The sequence below is a fragment of the Asterias amurensis genome, chromosome 19 (assembly GCF_032118995.1).
Source record: "Asterias amurensis chromosome 19, ASM3211899v1".
NCBI classification, from domain to species: Eukaryota; Metazoa; Echinodermata; class Asteroidea; order Forcipulatida; family Asteriidae; genus Asterias; species Asterias amurensis.
In genome coordinates, this window is record NC_092666.1 from 12845740 (window position 1) to 12870299 (window position 24560).

Sequence of the window (24560 nt, forward strand, 5' to 3'; positions counted from 1 at the left end):
ATTGACATTCATCCGTGGCGATTAAATAATGACATGCAACTCTTCTTGATTTTATGGAGACTGCATTGACATCATCTATCTCTGGATTGACTTAACAATATTCTCTCCACCCTACACTGAGTACCCATCACTGCATATTACATGACCCTATCCACACTTCATGCATTTTCATGAAAGCTCGTCACCTCTAGACGGGACGAGGGTTCGACGCAGTCTGTCAAACTCGACACGATGCAAATCGCTCGCGGCGTGTCCCTTCTTTGGGGAGCGTATCGCCCCTTGCTTTCCTCCCCGGTCATTGGCTGCTTTTTCCGGCCCCGTGAACTGCGTTCTCACACCACTCTTAACCAGGGTGACAAGTCACTTCGCAAACGTTGACCCTTCGAAGAGAAGGAAGGCATCATGACAAATAAGTGCATAACGTTTTGACTCTTGAGTTTGACTCGTTAGACAACTTCGAATTTGATTTTGTTTTATATTTGAAAACAGACACAATGGATTATTATGTCTGACAGCGAATGTCAACGTTTCTTTTTCGATATTGGATATTGAACATTCACTTATGGTTTGTACAGAGAATACCAATGTTGCTTTTTCGATATTGGATATTGGACATTCACGTAGGTTTTTACAGTGAATGTCTACAATTTTTTACTTTGTACATCGATATTGGATATTGGACATTGGCAATATTGTTTCAATTCATAATATGCATGGCTTTAAGTGGAGTTTTAATGTTTGTAATGTATTCAATGACAACAGGGGGACGGTAACATTTCTAGTTGATAAAGCACTGGTACAGTATTCTAGGGACTGCGGGTTCGAGCGCAGCAGACATTCGCTTAAAGCCATTGGACCCTTTCGGTAAACAGTATTGTCCAAGGCCCACAATTCGTGTATCACAACTTATTAAAATTTAGGCTCAATTGGTCATTGGAGTCGGGAGAAAATAACGGGAAAACCCACCCTTGTTTCCGCACGTTTCGCCGTGTCATGACATGTGATGTTTAAAATAAATCCGTAATTCTCCCTATCGAGAATTGATATTGTTTTACTGTTTTCTCAAAAAGTAAAGCATTTCAAGAAATAATATTTCAAGAGAAGTCTTTCACCACTACTTTCTGTAAACCCTGTAAGTTATTTGTAAATCTGTGAACTTTTTTTTCTGTACTGAAAGTGTATAATGGCTTTAACTTTCTCACTACCCGTTTTTCGAAGGGCATTATTCGCACTGTCATTATATAGCCACCCAGAGATACAATTTTGTCTGTTATGTAACACATCCATCATCAAGTTTCATTACAGTCGTAAGAACCTCATTAAAGATTTAAACGAATAGGCGAATAGTGTCACCTCGGTGTGCTTTGGATGTCCTTTAGCTACCGGGGTCCCGTGAACTCTGAATAAATTTCAAACCAAGACTCTTTTAGAGGCTAGTCACCGTTAGAGACCACAGTACACGTCCGACGAAACACCACATAATTCAACAACACCCTTAGATTACCCGGTAATAATGTGAAGCGCTTTGGGACGCCCTCCGGGTGTGAAAAGCGCTATATAAAAACGGGTTATTATTATTATTATTATTAAAGGGTCCCCATTTAGTGGGCTGCGTACCTAGTCGGGGTTTCCCTTTTTGCACCGATGTCATGTTTTATGTGTTTGTGTAATGAAGGTAATAAAATGAAATAAAATAAAACATAAAATGAAAATAAACAACTGCCGAATCTCAGATTACCCGCAATGCGAAGCAACTGGATATAATCCATGAGTTCCTGAAATACATACTGATGTATCCAGGGCTCACGTAGAAGTGACTCAAGTCCCAATCCGTGAGGGTCATTTTATTCTCAGTCCCATCGCCTAGCATCAGATAACTCCCCAAACCTGTGCCGCGCTCGGGACCACGGTAGCTACAATTTGACGGCTGATACGCTTACGGACGTCTTACACGAGAACGGGACTTGATTCAAGTCTAGGGCTCGCGTGAAATATTGATTGCGTTACCACATCATAGGCTTGGCCAGAAGCGCCGGTGCTCAACGGAGCGTGAGGCTGATCGTCCCAGTGGGGGCCAGCGAGGCGCTGCACGGTGCATGACTTCTGGCAAGGTGACGGTAAGAATTCACAGGTGGCCGGAGGTGACGGTCATTCGACACGCGCTCGCGTTTTCGTCAGGATGATGATCATTATTTCTTTTTGTCAAGTGAGAAAACTCATCAGTTATGGCTAATAATCTTCGAAGTGGTGACGATTTATGTAATGGAATTTGCAACGGTGGAATTAGTCCGGGTCAATGTAGGCAGGGAAAGACAGTGGTGACTTTCTGGCTTCTGGCTTCTTGCTGTGGCTTTCTGGTGTTGCAGTCAGAACCACCCTTTCCATCAAACCAATTCAAGACGGACATTGTGTGTGTTACGCTTATAACGGTAGCCTGATATGCGAAAGTAGCCCTGATCACGTTTTTATTTATACCTAAATGTAGTCAGAAACTTAACTAGACTTACAATGATAGCCACTACCCATGCCTTGGTCCGAACGTATCGAAATCTCTGTACCGAAATGTAACGCGGCCCCAAAACGCACCTGTACTTTTAAAGAAATGCCTAATATCAAATATCGATGTATAAGTTAAACATTCACCGTATACGTGAATGTTCAATGTCCAGTATCGAAAAAAGCAACATTGATATTTATTGTACAAACATGAAATGTAACGCGGCCCCCAAACGCACCTGCACTTTTAAATGAATGCATAATATCAAATATCAATGTACAAGGTAGACATTCACCGTATACGTGAATGTTCAATGTCCAGTATCGAAAAAGCAACATTGGTATTTATTGTACAAACATAATGTGAATGTCCAATGTCCAATATCAAACCAATATTACTGTCATTAATAGGGACGTCTGTGTGGAGGCCTATATGTTTTTATTGGAAAGGACGATATCTTATATAGATGTACAATGTACATGACCGCCTATGTCCAATATCGAAAACAGCAACATCGATATTCACTGTACAAACCTGTGTGAATTTTCAATATCCAATATCAAACTAACTTTACTGTCATTGATTAGGGACGTCTGTGGCCTACATGTTTTGATTTGAATGCCCAATATCGATGTTTAGGTAAACATTCACTGTACAAACCTACGTGAATACCTAATGTCCAATATCGAGAAAAGCAACATTGATTGATATTCGCTGTGCAAACATAATGTGAATGTCAAATTTGTCCAATGTCAAACCAACTTACTTGTCATAAGTAAAGGACGTCTAAAAGGGGAAGGTCTATATATGTTTTGATTGAAAATACTATAAATATACTTTCAAGAACGAACAAATGCATGGGTGAATAAAAACAACACTTCATTTCTTGAAATGCTCTTTCCGCTGACGAGTGGCCGTGAGACAAATCCAAATAAACACAATGTAATTGTATCGGTTGAGCCAGCGTAGGACGTTGCTTTCAGGAAAAAAAGTCAAAGTAAATGGAATAAATTGAATTTCGATGAAATAGTTTCTTGGATTTAATCGGCTTAATGGCGAGCTAGTTACTACTACGTGATGTACGTAAAACCCAATGCAGTTTATGGACGAAATTTTTTATTGAGGTATTATTGGAATTTAATTGAAGGATGACATTAAGTGGATATGATCGGAGGGGGTGGGGTGGGGATGTTTTTCCGCAGGACTCCGGAAAGTATTGAGTATACATATTTTAACACACATCGGTGTAAGGTTAAACAAACGCAAAAGTATTTAAACCCATAACTCTTTGGCCTAATTCAAATTTTAAACCGACATAAAACAAATGGTGACATTTGAAAAAAAAAAAAACACCTTTAGTAGGATTTGTCACTGACCAGAGTCCTCATTAGTGTCTCCCAAAAATGCACTGTGAAATTTGGGGCTCAATCGTTCATAGAAGTTGCAAGAAAATGATGATAGAAATAAAAACACACTTGTTGTACAGAATTGTGGTTTCAGCTTCCGTATGAAAGACTTTAAGCCTGAAGCCTTTATCAGATTTAAATGTTTGGGTACAAATTACCCCTTTTTCTTAAAACTACATTATTTTAAAGGAGGTCGTATTTTCTAACACTGTTTATAATATCAACATCTCTCAAGTGCTCTTTAAACAAGTTTTTATATAGTCCATGGTTTGAGTAGTGACCTTTACCCTTCCTTTAAAGGCACTGGACACTATTGGTAATTACTCAAAATAATTATTAGCATAAAACCGTAATGGTAACGAGTAATGGTAACGAGTAATGGAGAGAGGTTGATGGTCTAAAACATTGTGAGAAACGGCTCCCTCTGAAGTAACGTAGTTTTCGAGAAAAAATATTTTCCACGAATTTGATTTCGAGACCTCAAATTAGAGGTCCCGAAATCAAGCATCTGAATGCAAACAACTTTGTGTGACAAGGGTGTTTATTTTTTCCAATCTCGCAATTTCGACGACCAGTTGAGTTCAAATTTGCACAGGTTTGTTATTTTATGCATTTGTTGAGATACACCAAGTGAGAACATTGGTCTTTGATAAATACAAAAAGTGCCCAGTGTCTTTAAAAATTTAAGCGAGGTATTATTGTCAATAGAACTTGTAGGTAAACAAACACAAACCCTGCATGTAATCTCCAAGCATAATGATGTAGAAATTTTCATAATAATATTCAAATAATTCTGGCAAATATTGAAGTAGAAAAATCTAGAATCTATTACAACGGTTTACGTGAAGTACGTGTGCAATTCTGTGAGTTCTCTGCATTGGTTGTGACGCAGCTAAAATTCGATTGTCTAAGACCGTTTGTCGGCCCATTCAAGGTTGCGTCATGATATCTGCGCACGATACCATCGGAGGCCATGGCCAAGGGTTTAACATTCCTTCCAGGAATTAAACACTTCAAATGGTGAGGAGCAACATATTGAACAAAGGGAGGTATAAAGGGGTAAATGGGTACCTGTGAGGGCAGAGATGGTTCTTGTGATTGATTTAGCCGAGTAGCGCATATTAATGTTGCACAGGCTGCATACTCCCACCAGGGAGCTGAGATGGTTTAAGGAGCAATTTAAAGCCCAGTGACCAGGGGTAATAATGTGAACCGCTTTGTGATGCCCTCCGGGTGTGAAAAGCGCTAAATAAAAACGGGTTATTATTATTATTATTATTATTATTATTATTATTATTATTATTATTATTATTATTATTATTATTATTATTATTATTATTATTATTATTATTATTATTATTATTATTATTATTATTATTATTAAAGGGTCCCCATTTAGTGGGCCTGCGTGCCTAGTCGGGGTTTCCCTTTTTGCACCGATGTCATGTTTTATGTGTTTGTGTAATGAAGGTAATAAAATGAAATAAAATAAAATATGAAATGAAAATAAACAACTGCCGAATCTCTGATACGAAGGACTTGATTAATGGGTAGCCTGAGCGCTAAATGAAGACCCACATTATGTTAATTATGGACCAATGTTTACTTTGCACATTGATTCAGATTCATTCAGTATTTAAAGATACTCGACACTATTGGTAATTGTCAAAGACCGGTCTTCTCACTTGGTGTACCTCAACATATGCATGAAACAACAAACCTGTGAAAATTTGAGCTCAATTGGTCGTAATGAAGGAAAAAATGCCATTTCTCACACTGTTTTATATTATTAAAACTCTCCATTGATCGTATACAAGTAAGTTTTTATTTTAACAGTGGTTATAGTGTCCATGCTTTTAAAATAACACAAATAGAATTGTGTTTATATAAATTAATGTTATTTGAACGAGGGTTATTTCATCTTGGGAGTGCCTGGCACTGGATGCCTGTAAAATGCCGAATATGACATGTCCATATTGCATAGTCACCATAATCCACCCTTGATGCAATATGATTCTAACTGGCAATTTTGCCCAACAAACGTTCACCATCTGATCTTTGATCCAAGCGACTGTCTATTTTCGACCTCTTTTCCCGCGTTTCAGAAGAGTGTCAAATTTACCCCAAAGTGACTGCATGAAAAGAATTAGGTCGCGATGAAAATTCGATTTGTTTTGGTGGTTATTTCCCACCACTTCATTCTCCCGCCATGAAATAGAAATTAATGCCACATTTGATGGAGGACTACGTTGGCGGGAAATGGTTGCTTAGCAACGGGGGTAAACCAATGCTCAGTAAAACCTTGGGGCTGTCAGGGTGTGATGGCGGTGCGGGCGATTGCGCTTCAGTAACGAAGGTTGGGTATGTACATAAAGCGCAACGAGATGTTGATAAAATACAATCATAGATGAAGCGTCTTGGTTGCCCTAGCAACGCTGCCGTTGAATGTTGTCCGCTTTAAAGGGATACGGTGCCTTGGGTATGGCGAGTTGGTCCATGAAAAGCGTTTGAAACCGTTTTGTTATTGTTAGAAATTTAAAGGTTTTTAAAAAGAGTATTACACCAATGTCTCAAATATGCTTGGTTTTCCTTCTACTTTGCAAACTAACACCGCTTCAGTGCCCTGTTTCATTTCAAGACATTTATTTCAATTCCAACAGATAATCAAAATAACAACAGTATTGAGGAGAATTTTAAAATGGGAGCATAACCAGAAAAAGCAAAAGCTTGTGGTAGGCATGCTCAGACAAACAAAAACACAGTGGACTAAAAACATGAACATTAAAGGCAGTGGACACTATTGGTAATTACTCAAAATAATTATTAGCATAAAACCTAACTTGGTAACGAGCAATGTTATGTAGAGTTGTGGATAGTATAAAACATTGTGAGAAACGGCTCCCTCTGAACTGACGTAGTTTTCGAGAAAGAAGTAATTTTCCACGAATTTGATTTCGAGACCTCAAGTTTAGAATTTGAGGTCTCGAAATCAAGCATCTGAAAGCACACAACTTCGTGTGACAATGTTTTTTTTTTCTTTCATAGTTATCTCGCAACTCCGACGACCGATTGAGCTCAAATTTTCACAGTTTTACTATGTTACGCATATGTTGAGATACACCAAGTGATAAGACTGGTCTTCGACAATTGCCAATAGTGTCTACTGTCTTTAACAAGTAAAGTGATAGGTTTGATCTTTAAGTTAGCATAATATGTTAGTTCCCGATCCAACATGTCCCTTTAAAAACCACATGGTAGGCAAAACAAAAATGTTAACATAATTATCTCCAGCCAATGTTGTTTTTCAGCGTGGAGGATTTATGAAGCGTGGGTTTGTTTATCGGATGCTGTGATCGTCAAGGTGAATTTGGCTGAGTTTGTCCTCCATTGAGTGTAGGTCTTATCACCGAAGGCTGGTTAGCCGTCACGTTGCCAACGGGCTCAATATTGATTTCCCGCCAATTCAAGAGAAGTTATCGTCTGCTACAACCTAGCCTCTCGTACGCAGCCGTGAACTGAACGCGTTTAGGCATACCACATCAATATTACGCCAATTTGGTAAAGAAGAAATGAGAAAAATGTTCTGGTGACACTGGGTCTTTTCTACAAGTAAACATTGGAATTTCAATTCCTCTATTCGATCCAACTCTTAAACAAAAATGTATTTTTTTTTCCTTACGAGAAAGACTCCATGCTAAGGTCGAAACGTCAGGTCTTCCATAAGGTATTGACAACAGGCACAGACTATAGTTGTGTGTGTGTGTGTGTGAGGTTTTGGTTCGTGTTTAAAACTTGCAAGAGTGCGTGCCATTTTGACTGCGACTGTCACGTTTGTGTAGTTAACGGATGGTATCCTGTTTGCCAATGATAGAACGCACCGACCGTAACGTACAAAAACAAACCAAGCACCTGGGACAGGCACTTAGGGGCGTGGCAGGACAAAAGTAAAAAATAAACGCGGGAAAATGAAAAGAAAATATAAAGATATAAAAGGCTCTTATGTGCCACGGTTTGCTGTCACAGATTCACAGTGACAACTCATTAAACAAACCAGGCAGATGGGACTAACACTTAGGGGTGTGGCAGGCGAAAGAAAGAAACAAAATGCGGGAAAATGAAGTAGAAAAAAACTAAGATAAATAAGAGGGTGTTATGGGCAATATAACAGACCAAGCACCTGAGACAAATAGAAATAAACGCGGGAATATAAAGCAGAACAAAGAAAAGGAATAAAATTGTGTTCCGTGCAACGGATTGCATCACTCATTACCCCCTCCCCCCCCCCGAATAACAAACCTTGACTAGCGAAAAACAAAACAAAACATTGCACATTAAAGGCGGGAAAACAAATTAGGAAGAAAAAAAAACCAGAACAAAGTAAAAGGGTGTTACCTGCGACGAATTGTGTCACAGGTTCATAGTGGTAACTCATTAGTTTCACGCTCGATTAAAATACCTTGACTATAAAGAAAAACAAAACAAAATAAACGCGGGAAAAATGCTGGAAAAAAAACTAAAACTAAAATGGTGTTACCTGCGACGGTTTGTGTCACAGGTTCATAGTGGTAACTCATTATTTTCCCGCTCAAATAGCGTACCTTGGCTTGCGTTGAAATAACACCAATTGGTTAGTTTGACCCTTTTGCGTTGTTTGTCCTTTGCAATTAAGGGGTATTTCTGGCTTAGCACCGTTGCAAGTGGATATCACACCCGGTGTTTTTGTAACACCTGACGTTTTTGGCGTGGTGTCATGGTTTCTTAGTGTTAAATTATACATGGAAAATTGCATCGATGTAAGACACTTACTCTAAAGTTAAGTATGATGAATGAGGGAATCTTTAAAGGCACTGTACACGTTTGGTAATATTGTCAAAGACGTGTATCCCAACATAAGCATAAAGCATAAAATAACTAACCCTCATATTGCTGAGATGTTGAACAACGAGCTATTCCAACATTTTCATTCCACGTACTGCATCTCTTTGGAACTCCGTGCATATTTTCCTTTATATACAATTCAACACGGACCCAATAGTTCTATCTGTGGTCTTTGTTATGCGAGCAGTACTAAACTCTGCACAGTTAATAATAATAATAACAATAATAATAATAATAATAATAATAATAATAATAATAATAATAATAATAATAATAATAATAATAATAATAATAATAATAATAATAATAATAATAATAATAATAATAATAATAATAATCATAATAATAATAAGACTTGTAATGCGCACATATCCACCCTGCTGGGTGTTCAAGGCGCAGTAAAACCAAAAACAAAACAAAACAAAAAACAAAACACAACACAAAGAAAAACAGATACAACAAAATTAGTCACTGAAAACCTGTGACATAAGATAAGATTTGAGAAGAGACTTAAATTTTGCGGTACAAAGACAAGATCGAAGATTAAGTGGTAGAGAGTTCCAGATGCGTGGCGCGGCTGAAGAAAAAGACCTGTCTCCCCATGAGTGTCGAGACTTGGGTTCAATGAGGAGAAGCATGGAACTTGACAGAAGATTCCTTGATGGAGTGTAAACTTGAAACAGTTCAGAAATATAGTGGGGAGCCTTGCCATTAAGAGCTTTGTGGACAATGAGCATCAGCTTGAAGATGATTCGTTGAGAGATAGGGAGCCAGTGTAGTTGTTTCAGAATGGGGGTGATAGAACAGGATTTTCTAGACAGTGTCACAATGCGGGCAGCAGTATTTTGGAGCCGTTGAAGTCGGGAAATCTGGTTGTTAGGAAGACTGTAGAGAAGAGCATTGCCGTTGTCAAGACGAGGAAGTAACAAATGCGTGAATGACCTTTTCAGTGGCACTTTTGTCCAAGTACTTGCGAATCTTACCTATATTCCTGATGTGATATGATGATAAACGAACAATGTTGTTGATGTGTGGCTGAAGTGTCATCGATGAATCAAAAATAACCCCTAAGTTCCGAGCTTTCAGCGAGGGAGCTATCCGAGCATCACCGATGGAGATGTATGGCACTGAAACCTTAGTTAACTGTTGACGTAACCCCAAATAGAAGGAACTCTGTCTTATCATCATTTAACTTCAGGAAGTTTTGTTGTGTCCAACGTCGAAATTGATTACAGCCCACATTGTATTTATGGGGGGAAAATACATCAGAGTCCGGTAATTGAAATAGAAAACTTCACAAGCTGATTTATGACATCCTTTTATGAAAGCTTTGAGTACTGCATGGATTCATGTCTCCCTCGTAAAAGCAATACAAAGCCAACGTTTTAACAAGGTTCCACCATTAACAATGCACTGGGCAGCAACTTAAAAGGCACTGTACATGTTTGGAAATTGTCAAAGACCAGTGTTCTCACTTGGTGTATCCCATCATAAGCATAAAATAACAAGCCTGTGAAAATTTGGGCTCAATTGGTCATCAAAGTTGCGAGAAAATGATGAAAGAAAAACACCCCTGTTGGACGAATTTGTGTGCTTTCAGATAAGAATAAAATACTTCTAGCCAGAAGTCTTTTATTATTTTAGTGAGAAAATACCTGTTTCTCAAAAACTACGTTATTTCAGAGGGAGTCGTTACCCTCAATGTTTTATACTAGCAACAGCTCTCCATTGTTACCAAGTCAGTTTTTAAGTTAATATTTGTTTAGAGTTATTACCAATCGTGTACCAACCCTTTAAAGGTTGTTCTGTGTTTAGTCGGAAAGGGCATCATTTTGGGCTAAACGTTTAGTTTTTGAAAAAAAGACTCTACAGTCGTCGAAATTTGATGCCATGGACGATGGATAATTTTATACCACACGTCATCTTGGTTCGTACAGATTGCAAGTGCTAGTTAATGCTTTCTTTCTCAAAGAAATATTTAAAACAAAAACGGATTTCGAGGCTATTCAGTGATGTAGAAAAAAAGGAGACACGCACATTAACTGCTTTTGTAAAACTATTTAAATTAAAACTTTTTTCTTCTTTCTTTTGTTTTGTTTACAGATGCGCATGATTGTCATAAAGCCAGTGTGGTTTATTGGTGAGTAATTTTTTGATATTTTGTTTTACCAAATAATATTTTTGTAAGGTTAAAAATATGAAGTTTAAATATCACAACTACAAAGACCAAATAGAAACAAAAACGACAACTGTTCTAGCATTAACAACAAAAGAAACAACAACAACAACAACAACAACAACAACAACAACAACAACAACAACAACAACAACAACAACAACAACAACAACAACAACAACAACAACAACAGCATCATCAACAGCAGCAACATGAGCAGCAACAACAGCAACAAAAACACAAAAAAACCACAAAAAATAACATCATTAACAACAACAGCAGCCAAAACATTTTGTTCCAAATAAGACCACCAAATTCTGTAAATAATCTGTCAGACTATTAGTTTACTTCTCAAGGCGTCGTCATGCGAGACAGCTTTAAAACTAGCAAGTTTCATGAATTAGCCAAGAACCAATCAAAATCAAGTTTCAAACTTCACACATTTTTCTTTGGGGTTTTAGGATACACGCAGGGAAAGATATCCTGTAATTAAATGCATCCATCTTCTCCCCAAACTGTGCTGTTGGCTGCCTTCAAGTGTGCCTTTTAAATATTGCCTCGTGGGACATGGGCCCGACTAAAATTGAACATTAAGCGTGTCTATGCCAAAGTGATCATCAATCCAAGCTCGGTCTCGTCTTGTGGACTGCTCCAGGCAGATACTTTGATATTCGTTTGCTCAGGATGGCAAGCAAACAAATTGGCAGATTCGCCCATAAAAAACCCAGCAAACAGGCTTGAAGGGGGAAGATGTAGTCTTGAAATCAAGTCGGTATTTGTTAAGCGCGGTGTGGCTATACGGGGACGGTACACTCATCCTCGATCCCAGTATGTGTGAGTCAGTGAGAGCTGCCATGTGCTACCTACGACTGTTGCATGAATGAATCGCACTGTGATTGTTGCATGAACGGCAGAATGTGTGTTTGTAACAAATAGGCAGCGCCTAACGACTTGTCATCAAGTCTAGGGAAGATGCTGAATGTTCTTTTCCGGAGTTGTAATAATCAGTGTTTTGGACGATTCATTCGGAGTATTCATATTCCAACTGACGTCATCAGAATCTACCAATACATTACTTTTTTTTAAGAAGTTATTTTCCATGAGTTTGATTTCGAGACCTCGGATTTAGAATTTGAGGTCTCGAAATCAAGCATCTGAAAGCACACAATAGCGTGTGACAAGGGTGTTTTTTCTTTCATTATTATCTCGCAACTTCGATGACCAATTGAGCTCATATTTTCACAGGTTTGTTATTTTATGCATATGTTGAGATACATCAAGTGAGAAAACTAGTCTTTGACAATTACCGATAGTGTGCAGGGTCTTTAATACGTTTGAGTGTTTTACTAACATTCGGGCGTCCACGCCAACCAAGGCGGTTTGTTTATCAACAAAAGAAAAGTCTATACCATAAATCCAGTCAGCAGCCAGTAGTCACGGATATCATTTTAAATGATATAGTTTTGTCCTCGAGCGAAATGACTATTAACTTAATTGCGTCTTCAAGCCCTTCAGTTTAATGACTAATGGCTTTGTAAGCAACGATAAAAATGCTAATCAATAGCAGGGTTCCAGACTAAATGTCAAGTTATGTTGTCCATGACCTGACAAAAGTTGAGTGATTAATAGTGTCAATAAATGTTTACTTTATAATTAAACCCTAACCAACAGCAGTCGTTATTGGCTGATGAGGTCATGTCAAGAATGGTTCGAGCGCCTGGTATCCTTTAAAAATAAGAAAACACCACGTTGCATTAGAAGAAAAAATAGGGACTCCTCCCCCAAAACAACAACCCAAAAACAAAAACCCGGGAAAACACAAAGCTAAACTTCCATTCTATGCACACCATAGTCCTGAACCATTTTCAGTAATTTTGATAACCTGTTTCCTGAGTTTTGCCATGTTTAGAAACAGTAAGTTAAAACATGTTTAGGACAGTAAGTTATATGAACATCAATATTTATTGTCTATCATTATGAAACCACCGAAGCATGCAATGTGATCCCTCGTGCTTGAGCTTCGCATGGCTGGCAGACCTTCAGAAGTTGGCGACAACAGTTTTTAATCAGTAGGCCTATAATATTCATGTTAAAAATAGTACGAGACATTTACATATACATGTCAGTAATAATCGTTCTAATAATACAGTCACAAAAGGGGCCTTGCTTTTCCTCTTTCATCACTTTAGTATAGTCTGTCCCGAGCCAATTTGGCTCATCAGGTCGGTGTTTGTAACCGGTTTCCATGGCATTAAAACGACTGAGACTATTTCTATTCCCCCTGGCTGGACAGGATGCCAGTCTATCGCATGTTAATCCCCAGCTATCGCTGGTACCCATTTGTTATCCTGGGTGGAGAGAAGCGATTATGGTAAAGTGCCTCTCCCAATGACACAGATGCCGCGATTGATCAGGCCAGGAGTCGAACCTTCACTCTGTACATCCCAATTTCATATAGGTGCTTAAGCACACAAAACTAGCTCTAGCTAAGCACAACAAAATTGTGCTTACCAGAACTTAAGGTTACCGGCCATACAACCATGTCACTTGTACAACCTGTGACTGGTATCCTGCTCATTTTAGCTTAGCAAAAAATGTGCTCATTTTAGCTTAGAAAAAAATGTTAAGCTTTATTTTTTACAAATTTTTCTCACGTTCACGTTTTTGCTCGCGTAACGTGCAGCTCGTGAACGTGAGAAAATGGTTGTAAAAGTCTCACGTTGTAAGCATGTACGTGAAGTTACCACTTTTCACGCAGGTAAAACGTGCAGACGGCATGCTAATAAGCACAAAGTGGTGACGTCACCCAGGAACGGCACAATTTTCTAACGTTCACGTTCACGTTTTTGCTCCCGTAACGTGCATCTAAACCTCCCTATTTGCGCGTGCTTTGCGTGCGCGCTCAGGGCTTCAGACAAAAGGACGAAGCCTGAAGCCGAATCCAAAGACGAAGCCGTGGTTTCGAAAAGGCCATAGACCACCATCAAAACAACCTTGCAAACCATGCGCGACTTCACCTAAAACTATTTATAGCCGGACGTGTCATCTTCGTCACCCATCTGATATCGTCGCCTTCGAGCGGTAATAATTGCAAATATATAACGTGTAATACCCTGGTCTTATATATTTGGATAGCTTCTTGAGACGTGGTTCTTGTCAGTGCAGGCATCTTGTATAAGGGACGTTCAGGTGATCTTATTACATAAATGATGGATTTAGTGATTGGCTTAGGGTGTCACTTATCAACATCAATGTTTGTATGGTAGGGATATGATCGGACGTCGGTAGCTTTAAGACGCTTCATGCGTGCTGGCGTATAGGTTAACAGTAGCATGGAGGGATCTTGATAACCGAAACTTGCCCAATATGTTTTCACATTGGCCATTATTGTTTTATATTGCAGCGTTACTACAGACTGTACACCAAGCGACTTGTCAGCAGTGTCAACAGGAGACGGTTGGAGACCTGACATGGCCTAAGGCGAGTGGAGGAGAAAACGTCACCGTGCAATGCGGTGGAGCAGGTAAATAACCATCGGAGGCGTTCGCACCACTCACAATGAAAGCAGGTTTACTTTTTGCATCTAAAATTAAAATTTTCTTTTTAAAGTAATTTGGTTTCACCAAAACATACAACAATGAGTGTTAGCAGTGTATTACTTTCCCGAGTTCTGTTACAAAAAAAAAATCAGAGGCATATCACTCGGATTGGATTATAACCCACGACCTTTGCAATTCTAGAGCAGTGTCTAACCAACTGACCACCAAGATTGCCCGGTAGCAAATGTTTTGTCGAACTAGATTTGGTAGCATTTGAGAAGAAAAAAAAAACTAATCAGAAAAAGACCTCCCTGTGGAATGGGAATAGTTGCACACCTTGGTTTTGTATTTTACAGCCTCCCTCTGTAATTGGAAAAGGCGTACACCTTGGTTTACATGTGCTTGACTTGTTACAAGTTGGGTACAACCGCCCTGATAAAATGTCTTCAAAAGTCCGAAAATAGATCGTCGTTTGAAACACTACCGAGATAATATTGTGTCAAAAGAGCATGACCGAAAAAAACAAACACCCCAAAACAATTTAATCTTCTTAAAGCCATTCGGTACAGAAGAAAAAAAAGTCACAGATTTACAAATAATTTACAGGGTTTACAGAAGGTAATGGTGAAAGACTTCTCTTGAAATATTATTCCATGAAATGCTTTACTTTTTGAGAAAACATTAAAACAAAATCAATTCTCGATAGCAAGAATTACGGATTTATGACACGGCGAAACGTGCGGAAACCAAGGGTGGGTTTTCCCCGTTGTTTTCTCCCGACTTCGATGATTGATTGAGCCTTAATTTTCACAGGTTTGTTATTTTATATATAAGTTGTGATTCACGAAGTGTGGGACTTGGACAATACTGTTTACCGAAAGTGTCCAATGGCTTTAAGACTAATCCAGTTCAGTGTTTGAAACGTCGAGAGAATAACCACGCTTCTCTTATGCTTGTTTCTATATGCATTAGGAGAAGCTATCCGACTTTGTAAAAGTTCTGGGATATGGCATTCCGATACAAACTACACTGGCTGCACTTCACAGGTGCTAGAAGACCTGTACATAAGGGTATGTATGATCGTTTCTTTCTTGAGTGTTTTATTATCTTACTTAAAGGTTTAATTACAGATTACACTTTGTCAATGTAGTGTTGATGTGTGGGCAACATATTAAAGGCAGTGGACACTATTGATAATTACTCAAAATAATTATCAGCATAAACACTTACTCGGTAATGAGTAATGGGGAGAGGTTGAAAGTATAACACAATGTGAGAAACGGCTCCCTTCGAAGTAACGTAGTTTCCGAGAAAGAAGTTATTTTCCACAAATTTGATTTCGAGACCTCAGAATTAGATTTTGAGGTATCGAAATCAAGCATCTGAAAGCACACAACTTCGTGTGACAAGGGTGTTTTTTCTTTCATATTATCTCGCAACTTCGACAACCAATTGAGCTAAAATTTTCACAGGTTTGTTATTTTATACACTAAGTGAGAAGACTGGTCTTTGACAATTACCAATAGTGTCCAATGTCTTTAAAAGTGCTGAAATGTCATAATACAGAACCAAGGACATCCTTTGAAAACGACTAGTAGTCATGCCTACAATCAAAACTCCTTCTCAGAAATGTAACCCTGTGGAGATTTCTGTTAATTTTCCCCTCCTGGGAACCTCCATAGACTTTCGTAATACACAATTCCCATTGGAGCAGCATGCCCCTCGATTGTTTACAAGTCCGTATGTTACGAGGAAATCTTTTTATCCGATCATATGCGATCCCTCAGCCGTTAAATTGATAACGCACGATTTCTGTTGTTAGACTCGTCTCAGGGTGATAATGCAAGGTTTAATTTGCTAGTCTTCTCTCAAGACCACCTTCTCCTCAGCGTTGTAATCGTTCCATTGTTGCGGTTGAAATTATTCAGAAATTTACAGCAAGGGGGAAAGTCGACTTGAACCCTTCACCTTATTCATCTTTAATGGAATATCCTTCATACAAAACGGTGCCGACAATTATTACAAACAATGGTTTCACAATTGAGAAAAATCTCGTTGAATTGAAAACATTTTTTTAATTTGTGGGTTTTGTTCTCAAAGATGAAATCGTAAAAGGATCGCAGGAACAGAGAGTCAGATATCAAAACATCTTCCAAAAGAAATTATGATATGGTTTTAAACATTTATTTTCCCCTTTTAAGGGCACTGCCTTTAAAAAGGCACTTGACACTAAAATAATAATAATAATACTAAGACTTGTAATGCGCACATATCCACCCTGCTGGATGTTCAAGGCGCAGTAAAACCAAAAACAAAACAAAAACAAAATACAACACAAAGAAAAACAGACACAACAAAATTAGTCATTGAAAACCTGTGACATAAGATAAGTTTTGAGAAGAGACTTGAATTTTGCGGTACAAAGACAAGATCGAAGATTAAGTAGTAGAGAGTTCCAGATGCGTGGCGCAGCTGAAGAAAAAGACATGTCACCCCATGAGTGTACTTCTCAAAATAAGAGCTATTAATATATAACAATTTTACCCAGTTAGTTTCCCTTGTGGTTTATATTGAATATAAAACATTGTGAGGAATTGCTCCCTCTGAAGTAACGTAGTTTTTGAGAAAGAGGTAATTTCTCACTCAAAATACTAATAGACTTCAGGTTAACTCCTCTATTATCCAACTGAAATCACACATAGCAAGGCAACAAGGGTGGTTTTTATTTCTTTAATTATTCTCTTACAATTAATTCGATGACCATGAATTCAGCCCAAATTTCCACAGGTTTATGCATAAGTTGGGATACACATAAAGTGAGGATACTGTTCTTTGACAATTACCAAAGATGTACAGGGGTGGATTTCACAAATAGGACTCGTCTTATCTCGAGTTAGGACGTGCAACTCTTCCTAACTTAGGATTAATTTTAAGGTCTGCATGCTACAGTGCAGGGTTGGGACTTGTCCTAAGTCCTAAGATTAATCTTAAGTTAGGAAGAGTTTTGTGAAATCGACGGCAGTGCCTCTAAATGCGCACCAACATGGCCTGTCCACAGGGGGAGTGTGTAATGTAGATGTAAGTGTCTTTGTGTACGCTCGTGAGTGTCTCAGAGACTTCATCTCTTGTCGCTGTTTGGTCGGATCGATGCGTACTTTGCGCAATCAGTATCTTTCGCGGCTTTTTCCCTGCGTGAATTACAAAATGAATTCCAAGTTGTTTAGAGTGTAAGGCAAAGTGCATGACCACTGTCAAGGGACGAACACATTTGCCGATTCCGATGTGTCATTGTTGCTTTTGTGCCTTCGGTTTTTATTTGAGTCCTTTCTTAAAGGCACCGAACACGTTTGGTAATTACTCAAAAACTTAGCAAAATAAAACTTACATGGTAACAAGCAAAGGAGTATAAAACATTGTGACAAACAACAGTTCTCTCTGAAGTAACGTAGTTCCTGAGAACGAGGTAATTGTCCACTGAAATGATTAAATCTGAGAAAGACTGGGCCTGAAGCCTATCTAGTGCTTCTAAAAGCAAACACATTTCGTGCAAAAAGGTGTGTTTTCTTTCATTATTCTCTTGCAACTTCGATGACCAATTGAGCCCAAATTTTCACAGAGTTGTCATTGTATGCATATGGTGGGATAAACAAAGTGAGAAAAATGGTCTTTGACAATATTACCAAAGGGGTCCAGTGTCTTTAATGGCTTATGATCTTCCGTTAAAAGTGCATAAACGACCGTTGCCAAGAAGCGGACTATGACCGCTTGGAGCAGTGGGGCTTTAGATCAATACTGCCCGTACTTGGCTGAGCTATTAACGCGTTTTCGTTACGCTGCGGGCATTTTGATCTGTTATCTGAGAGTTTTAAGGCTGGTTGTGTTAGAGTTTATCAATCATTAAGTGGTTTTTAAAATGTCAAGGAAGCAATTTCATTTTTTTTTTAAATAAAGTGCTTGGAGCACTGAAGGACTGTGACCGATGACCATAATGATTGTAAAAGAAATCAGGCTTTTGGTTTGTTTGATTTTTTTTTTCTTGACTGATTGATTTCTGATCAACCCGGGACTTTCTGTCACAAATTGGGTTGTAAAAGATCAATATTAATTTTTCAAACGAGCAGGCTCTAATCTTTTTTGATGACAGATTTTTGATCGTTGCGTTTCCCTCGACAGCCTCTGCTCGTAATTTTGCCACCCCCCCCCCCCCCCCCGAAAACAAAAAAAAATTGAAGATAATTTTCTAAATATATATGTATAAGAGAGGTTTCTGCTTAAAAGGCGCACTAATCTAAAAATTGTTCAGTATATTTTATTGGATTTTCTTATACCCTTCTGTTGCATTAAGGTTGTTGTTTTTTTTTATTTAAAAAAGAAAATACAAAAATGAGTATATTGTTAGCAAACAAAATAGTATCTTTCATAAACTACGTTTTTAGACACATAGCCTATTTTGGAAAGGAGGGCAAAAAAGAGGAAATTACACATTTCAGACGTAACTGAGGCAAAGCAGATTAAAATAACAGTGTCTGAATGTCCCTCCCCTAAACAACAACGACACATTATTACAAATATAAGTACATAATAATAAAAAAAATCAATAAAAAAAATTACAAACATCCCGACCTTAACTCTAAAACAAAAATGAAAATAATATGATTTGATGCAATGAGGGATTGCATCAATATATATTTGGTTTTCGGTAACACCATTTGTATATCTACCAGCCAGGTAGAGTTTGTTCTTAGAGAACTGTCTTGAATTCTAATTACAAATGGTATTTAACATAATGGTTAAAAGCCCACAAAAAAACCGAACTTCGCACAGACGAAGTAAATTGTTTTTTTTACCCTCATCTTAAATCAGTTACGGTCCCAGTTTGAAATTTAATTATAAATCCAGACTCGAGGTTTCCCTCAAAAAAATTCCAATTAATCAAGAATCAAATCCAAAATCAAATAGCAACCAAGAAAGCCAAGATAATGAACACGCTCTTAGCCTTTGTGCTGGAAAATGCGAAGGACACATTGGCCCCCAGAATAGAAGAAAAGAGAGTATAAATTAGAAGAGAAGCCGCTTTTGTTCCCTGCCCTTTGGTTTTATGAGTCGCTAGGCACTGCACAATGGATCCCTAGCGACAAACATGTCGGTTAAGAGGCATACCGTGCACCACTAATGGACCTTCGTGGACAATATTTTGTTACAATTCATCTTTTCATGTTTCATTTTTTATGACTTGTTCCAGCTGTTCTCTTTGAAAAGAAACAAAGGTCGCTACAAATTATTTGCAAGAGCGGCTGTTTTTGTCCTGGTTTTTTTTATGGGAAAAAAAGATGCTTACGCAGACTGTATGCAATTGCGTAACCATAGCAACGTGACCGGCCTTTATGGATCAGACTCGGCTACATCAGCGTGTTGGTATTACATTGATGACGTCGTTGAAACCAAACCCTTGATTCATTGTATTATAATTTGTATTCAACCCCCAATTTTTTTATTTTGTTTTGTGTTGTATGGATCACATTAATTAATGTCGTAAGGTCTCATCAATTAAACAATGCCATCCAATAGTATTCGCAACATCCAAGTAATAATTAAACACAAACATTGGCCACGCAGTGGGGAAAAGGGTTATGCAGTTTTAAGTCTTATAAGACTGATTGAAATAAGATTAATTGATTGATTTAGGACATAATGGCAGAATAAATTTACAACTTGATGTCTCCTGACGATGACTAGAGCAAGCTAGTCGAAACGTTGAGACCTATGCAAGAACTGACGATCCACGGTAGTACAGTTAATTACGATCCTATAAGCTAAAGTAGTAGTCCCAGCCAATTTTCTATACCTTCCGCCCGGGGTAGTAGTTATAAAGTAGGACAGTTCCCTTTCAGAACTGAGAAGTCTCCCGAACATTATCCTTGATCAAGGCGCTCGAATATCTGATAAATCTACTCCGATGCGAGGTATTAAAATATTAAAGAAAGACAGTTTTCTATTAGAACAAACTCTATACCTGGCAAGTAGATACACACATGGTGTTACCGCATACCAGCTATGGTGTTACCGCATACCAGCTGTAGCTGCGGCCGCCAATTAAAGGAACACGTTGCCTTGGATCGGTCGAGTTGGTCTTTGAAAAGCGTTTTGTGACCGTTTTTTATAAAATGCATATGGTTAGAAAGATGATGTAAAAGTAGAATACAATGATCTACACAAATATGCCTCGAAATTGCGTGGTTTTCTTTTTACATCGTCCAATAACACGGTCGGCCATTTATGGGAGTCAAAATTTTGACTCCCATAAATGGCCGACCGTGATAGTTCGCGACGTGAAAAGAAAACCGTGCAATTTTGAGTGATACTTGTGTGGAACATTATATTCTACTTTTAAAACATCTTTCTAATCATATACATTTCATAACAAACGGTTTCAAACGCTTTTTATAGACCAACTCGTCCGATACAAGGCAACGTGTTCCTTTAAGACCCACCTAATTAGTTATAGACAACGTCCCCAAAGCAATTATCCACAACATTATCTAACGACAAATTGTTGTATATTAAAATGTTTAATTACAGACGTGGAACGCAAGCTCTAACGTCACTACCCTTGAGGAAATCTCGCGAGAGTTGGCGGTTAAGACCAATGGCGGGGGTATCTTCTACTCTGGGCAGCTTGCACAGTGTGTGCAGATTTTACAGGTTATTCTTAATGCTGGTGCATTGAATACGCTGTCTGGGACAGTGGATACTACAGTAGCTGATAGTCTCATCAAGGTTAGAAACATTCAGTTTGGAGAAGAAATATAGATCATTACCACCAACGTATCACTTGTTTTACGCATGTTGGGAAAGAGGTGCTGTGATGTGACTTAGGAAGTTGGTGGAAGAAATCTAGATCATTACCACCAAAGTATCACTTACGAGGTTTTACGCATGTTGGGAAAGAGTTGCTGTGTGAGTTTGGAAGTTGGGAGAAGAAATCTAGATTATTGCCACCAAAGTATCACTTAGGTTTTACGCATGTTGGGAAAGAGTTGTGTGACTTCGGAAGTTGGTAGAAGAAATCTAGATCATTACCACAAAAGTATCACTTACGAGGTTTTACGCATGTTGGAAAAGGGTTGCTGTGTGACTTCGGAAGTTGGTAGAAGAAATCTAAATCATACCACCAAAATATCACTTAGGTTTTACGCATGTTGGGAAAGAGTTGTGTGACTTCGGAAGTAAAGATTTGCATCAGTCGCGAGTATGACTGGGGTTAGCGAACTTTCTCATTCGTGTGAATCATTGAACGAGCACTTTGACGTACACTCGGTAGACATTCACTGTACAAAGTGGATGCCTATAAACGCCAATATCGAACTAACTTTACTGTCATTTTTGGGTACATTTGTAGTTTCAAAGATCTCTTTGTGGAATAAAACAGCTCAGAAGCTGGCACGTGTGGGTAGAATCATCGAAAACAGTACATTATAGGAAAACGTTGCCTTGGATCGGTCGAGTTGGTCTTTGAAAAGCGTTTTGTAACCGTTTGTTATAAAATGCATATGGGTAGAAAGATGTTGTAAAAGTAGAATACAATGATCCATACAAACATGCCTCGAAATTGCACGGTTTTCCTTTTACTCCTTCGACTAAAACGGTCGGCCATTATATGGGAGACAAATTTTTTACTCCCATAAATGGCCGACCGTGTTAGTTCGCAAAGTAAAAGGAAAACCACGCAACTTCGAGGCAAATGTGTGTGGATCATTGTATTCTACTTTTAAAACATCTTTCCAACCATATGCATTTTATAAACAACGCCAAAAAACTCTTTTTATAGACCAACCTCGTCCGATCCTAGGCAACGTGTTCCTTTAATTGTGAAAGACCATTAAACATTTTGTTCATACATAAATCGTCTTTGACAGGCAAGCTAAAAGCTAAAACATGTTATCAATTAATATTGAACAAAATCTTTGTCTAAATGTATGTACTATATTGTGAGCGGCCAACACTTATTTTGTTGATACATAAATCTTCTATGACAGGCAGGCAAGCTCAAAGCATTTCCTATGTGCTTCGAGTAATAGTTCGAGACACAATGTCTATTGGGGGCGAGGCTTACGGTGTAATTACGTCACACTTACGTATGAGACATGAATAGTTATGTAAAACATGTTGTTCTATTTCACTGCAGAATGTACTGGACGCAGCTGATAATCTTTTAAATGCAGAGTTATTTGCCTCAATGTGGAGCAACATCCATCAGGTAAGATGGTTCTGTTTTATCAAACTGCCATTTTGAAAAATTCTCTCTCTTTCTATTCTGGATTTGTATTGTTGCTCTCTTAATGTATTGTAATAAATGGCCGGAGCTTTTGCCTGCCAATCATCTTTGAAAGGATAGAGTTCAGAAGCATAATTGTTAATCTTGTTATTGGAAAGTTAGAATCAACTGAATACTGTAAAAACTGGAGTTGTTAATTGATACCATGGGTTTTGTCACATATACAAAAGAGAGAATCAAACTAAACATGAAGGGTAACAAAAATGTTTAAATTGTTTTGGAAGAAAATGGTGTAATTGTTGATTCTTTTTGTGGTATCTAATGTAACATTACCTATGGTGTCAATTTTAACACCCCAGTTTTGCAGTGAACAACCCCTTTTCCAACCATAACTCTGCAGCCTTTCTCTGTCTTTCTACCTTATCAGTGTGTCTGACCGGGTTTCTTCTAATAGGGTGTTAGAGCGTGAAACCAGGCTTTCTGCTTGTGCCTGTTTTCACCCATCTTTGCTGAGATGTAGAACAAAGACTGAGCCATTCCAACAGCTTTATTCCACGTACTGCATCTCTTTAGAACTCCTTGCCTGATGCATGTTTCCCTCCATCCTACAGTCTAGACGTTTTAAGAGGAATATCAATTACTGTGTTTAGTTCTACTGCTGAGTTATTTTCATCTTAAAGCCATTGGACACTTTTGGAACAGAATTTGTTTTTTTTAAGTTCACACACTTACAAATAACCTACAGGGTTTACAAAAGGTAGTAGTGAAAGACTTCTCTTGAATTATTATTCCATGAAATGTTTTACTTTTTGAGAAAAACATTAAAACAATATCAATTCTTGATATCGAGATTTACGGATTTATTTTAAACACATGTCATGGACACGGCGAAACGTGCGGAAACAAGGGTGGGTTTTCCCGTTATTTTCTCCCGACTCCGATGACCGATTGAGCCTAAATTTTCACAGGTTTGCTACTTATATATAAGTTGTGACACACGAATTGTGGGCCTTGGACACTACTGTTCACCGAAAGTGTCCAATGGCTTTAATTATTTGTTTTTTTTGCAGCCCCTTTTAACTAAAATCTATTATTTGTTTATTTTAAGAAATTCAGTAAGACGCTTTGTAAGGTATTGACCCACAAAGTAAGGCGATGAGAATGTGTTCAATTAAAAACAAATGTTTGATGACGCTGCGATTAAGCCGTAGCCGTAGTTGTATAAGCCGCAGCCACAGCCGTACCGGTAGCTGCCAATTCAACACAGACCCAATAGTTCTGTGTAATAATTATGTGGTCTTTGTTATGCGAGCAGTAACTCTGCGCAGTTGAAATTGATTACAGCCCACATTTTATTTACGGGGGAAAAATACATCAGAGTCCGGTAATTGAAATGGAAAACTTCACAAAGTGATTTATGACATCCTTTTATGAAAGCTTTGAGTACTGCATGGATTCATGTCTCCCTCGTAAAAGCAGTAAATGTGGATTGTATTTAATCAACCACATAGGCCTACTCTCTTAATGTAAAAAGAGTGAAAAAAACCACTCTTTACATTTCGAGCTGCCCCTCATATATGGGTCTTTAAAAAGAGTGGTGGTTATTTAACTCTTTTAGAGGGGTTTCACTCCAGTGAAAAATCACTCAAAAAGATGCATATGTTGAGATACAACTGTGAAGACTGGTCTTTGACAATTACCAATAGTGTGCAATGTCTTTAAAGCTTTGCAATGAGAGGGCTTTCAGTTTAAACGACACATCACATCAAAAGAGAGAACCAAAAACTCG

At 38.2% G+C, this 24560-nt stretch overlaps 1 protein-coding gene across 1 annotated transcript in view; it reads left to right on the forward strand.

Moving 5' to 3' along the window:
- LOC139951292 (adhesion G protein-coupled receptor L3-like) overlaps positions 1-24560 on the forward strand; it is an 83108-nt gene that overhangs the window by 35251 nt on the left and 23297 nt on the right. The window contains exons 2-6 of the mRNA XM_071950110.1: positions 10885-10921; positions 14361-14480; positions 15469-15566; positions 21076-21273; positions 22682-22753. Coding sequence (XP_071806211.1) covers positions 10885-10921; positions 14361-14480; positions 15469-15566; positions 21076-21273; positions 22682-22753 — 525 coding nt within the window. The remainder of the gene's footprint in view (positions 1-10884; positions 10922-14360; positions 14481-15468; positions 15567-21075; positions 21274-22681; positions 22754-24560) is intronic.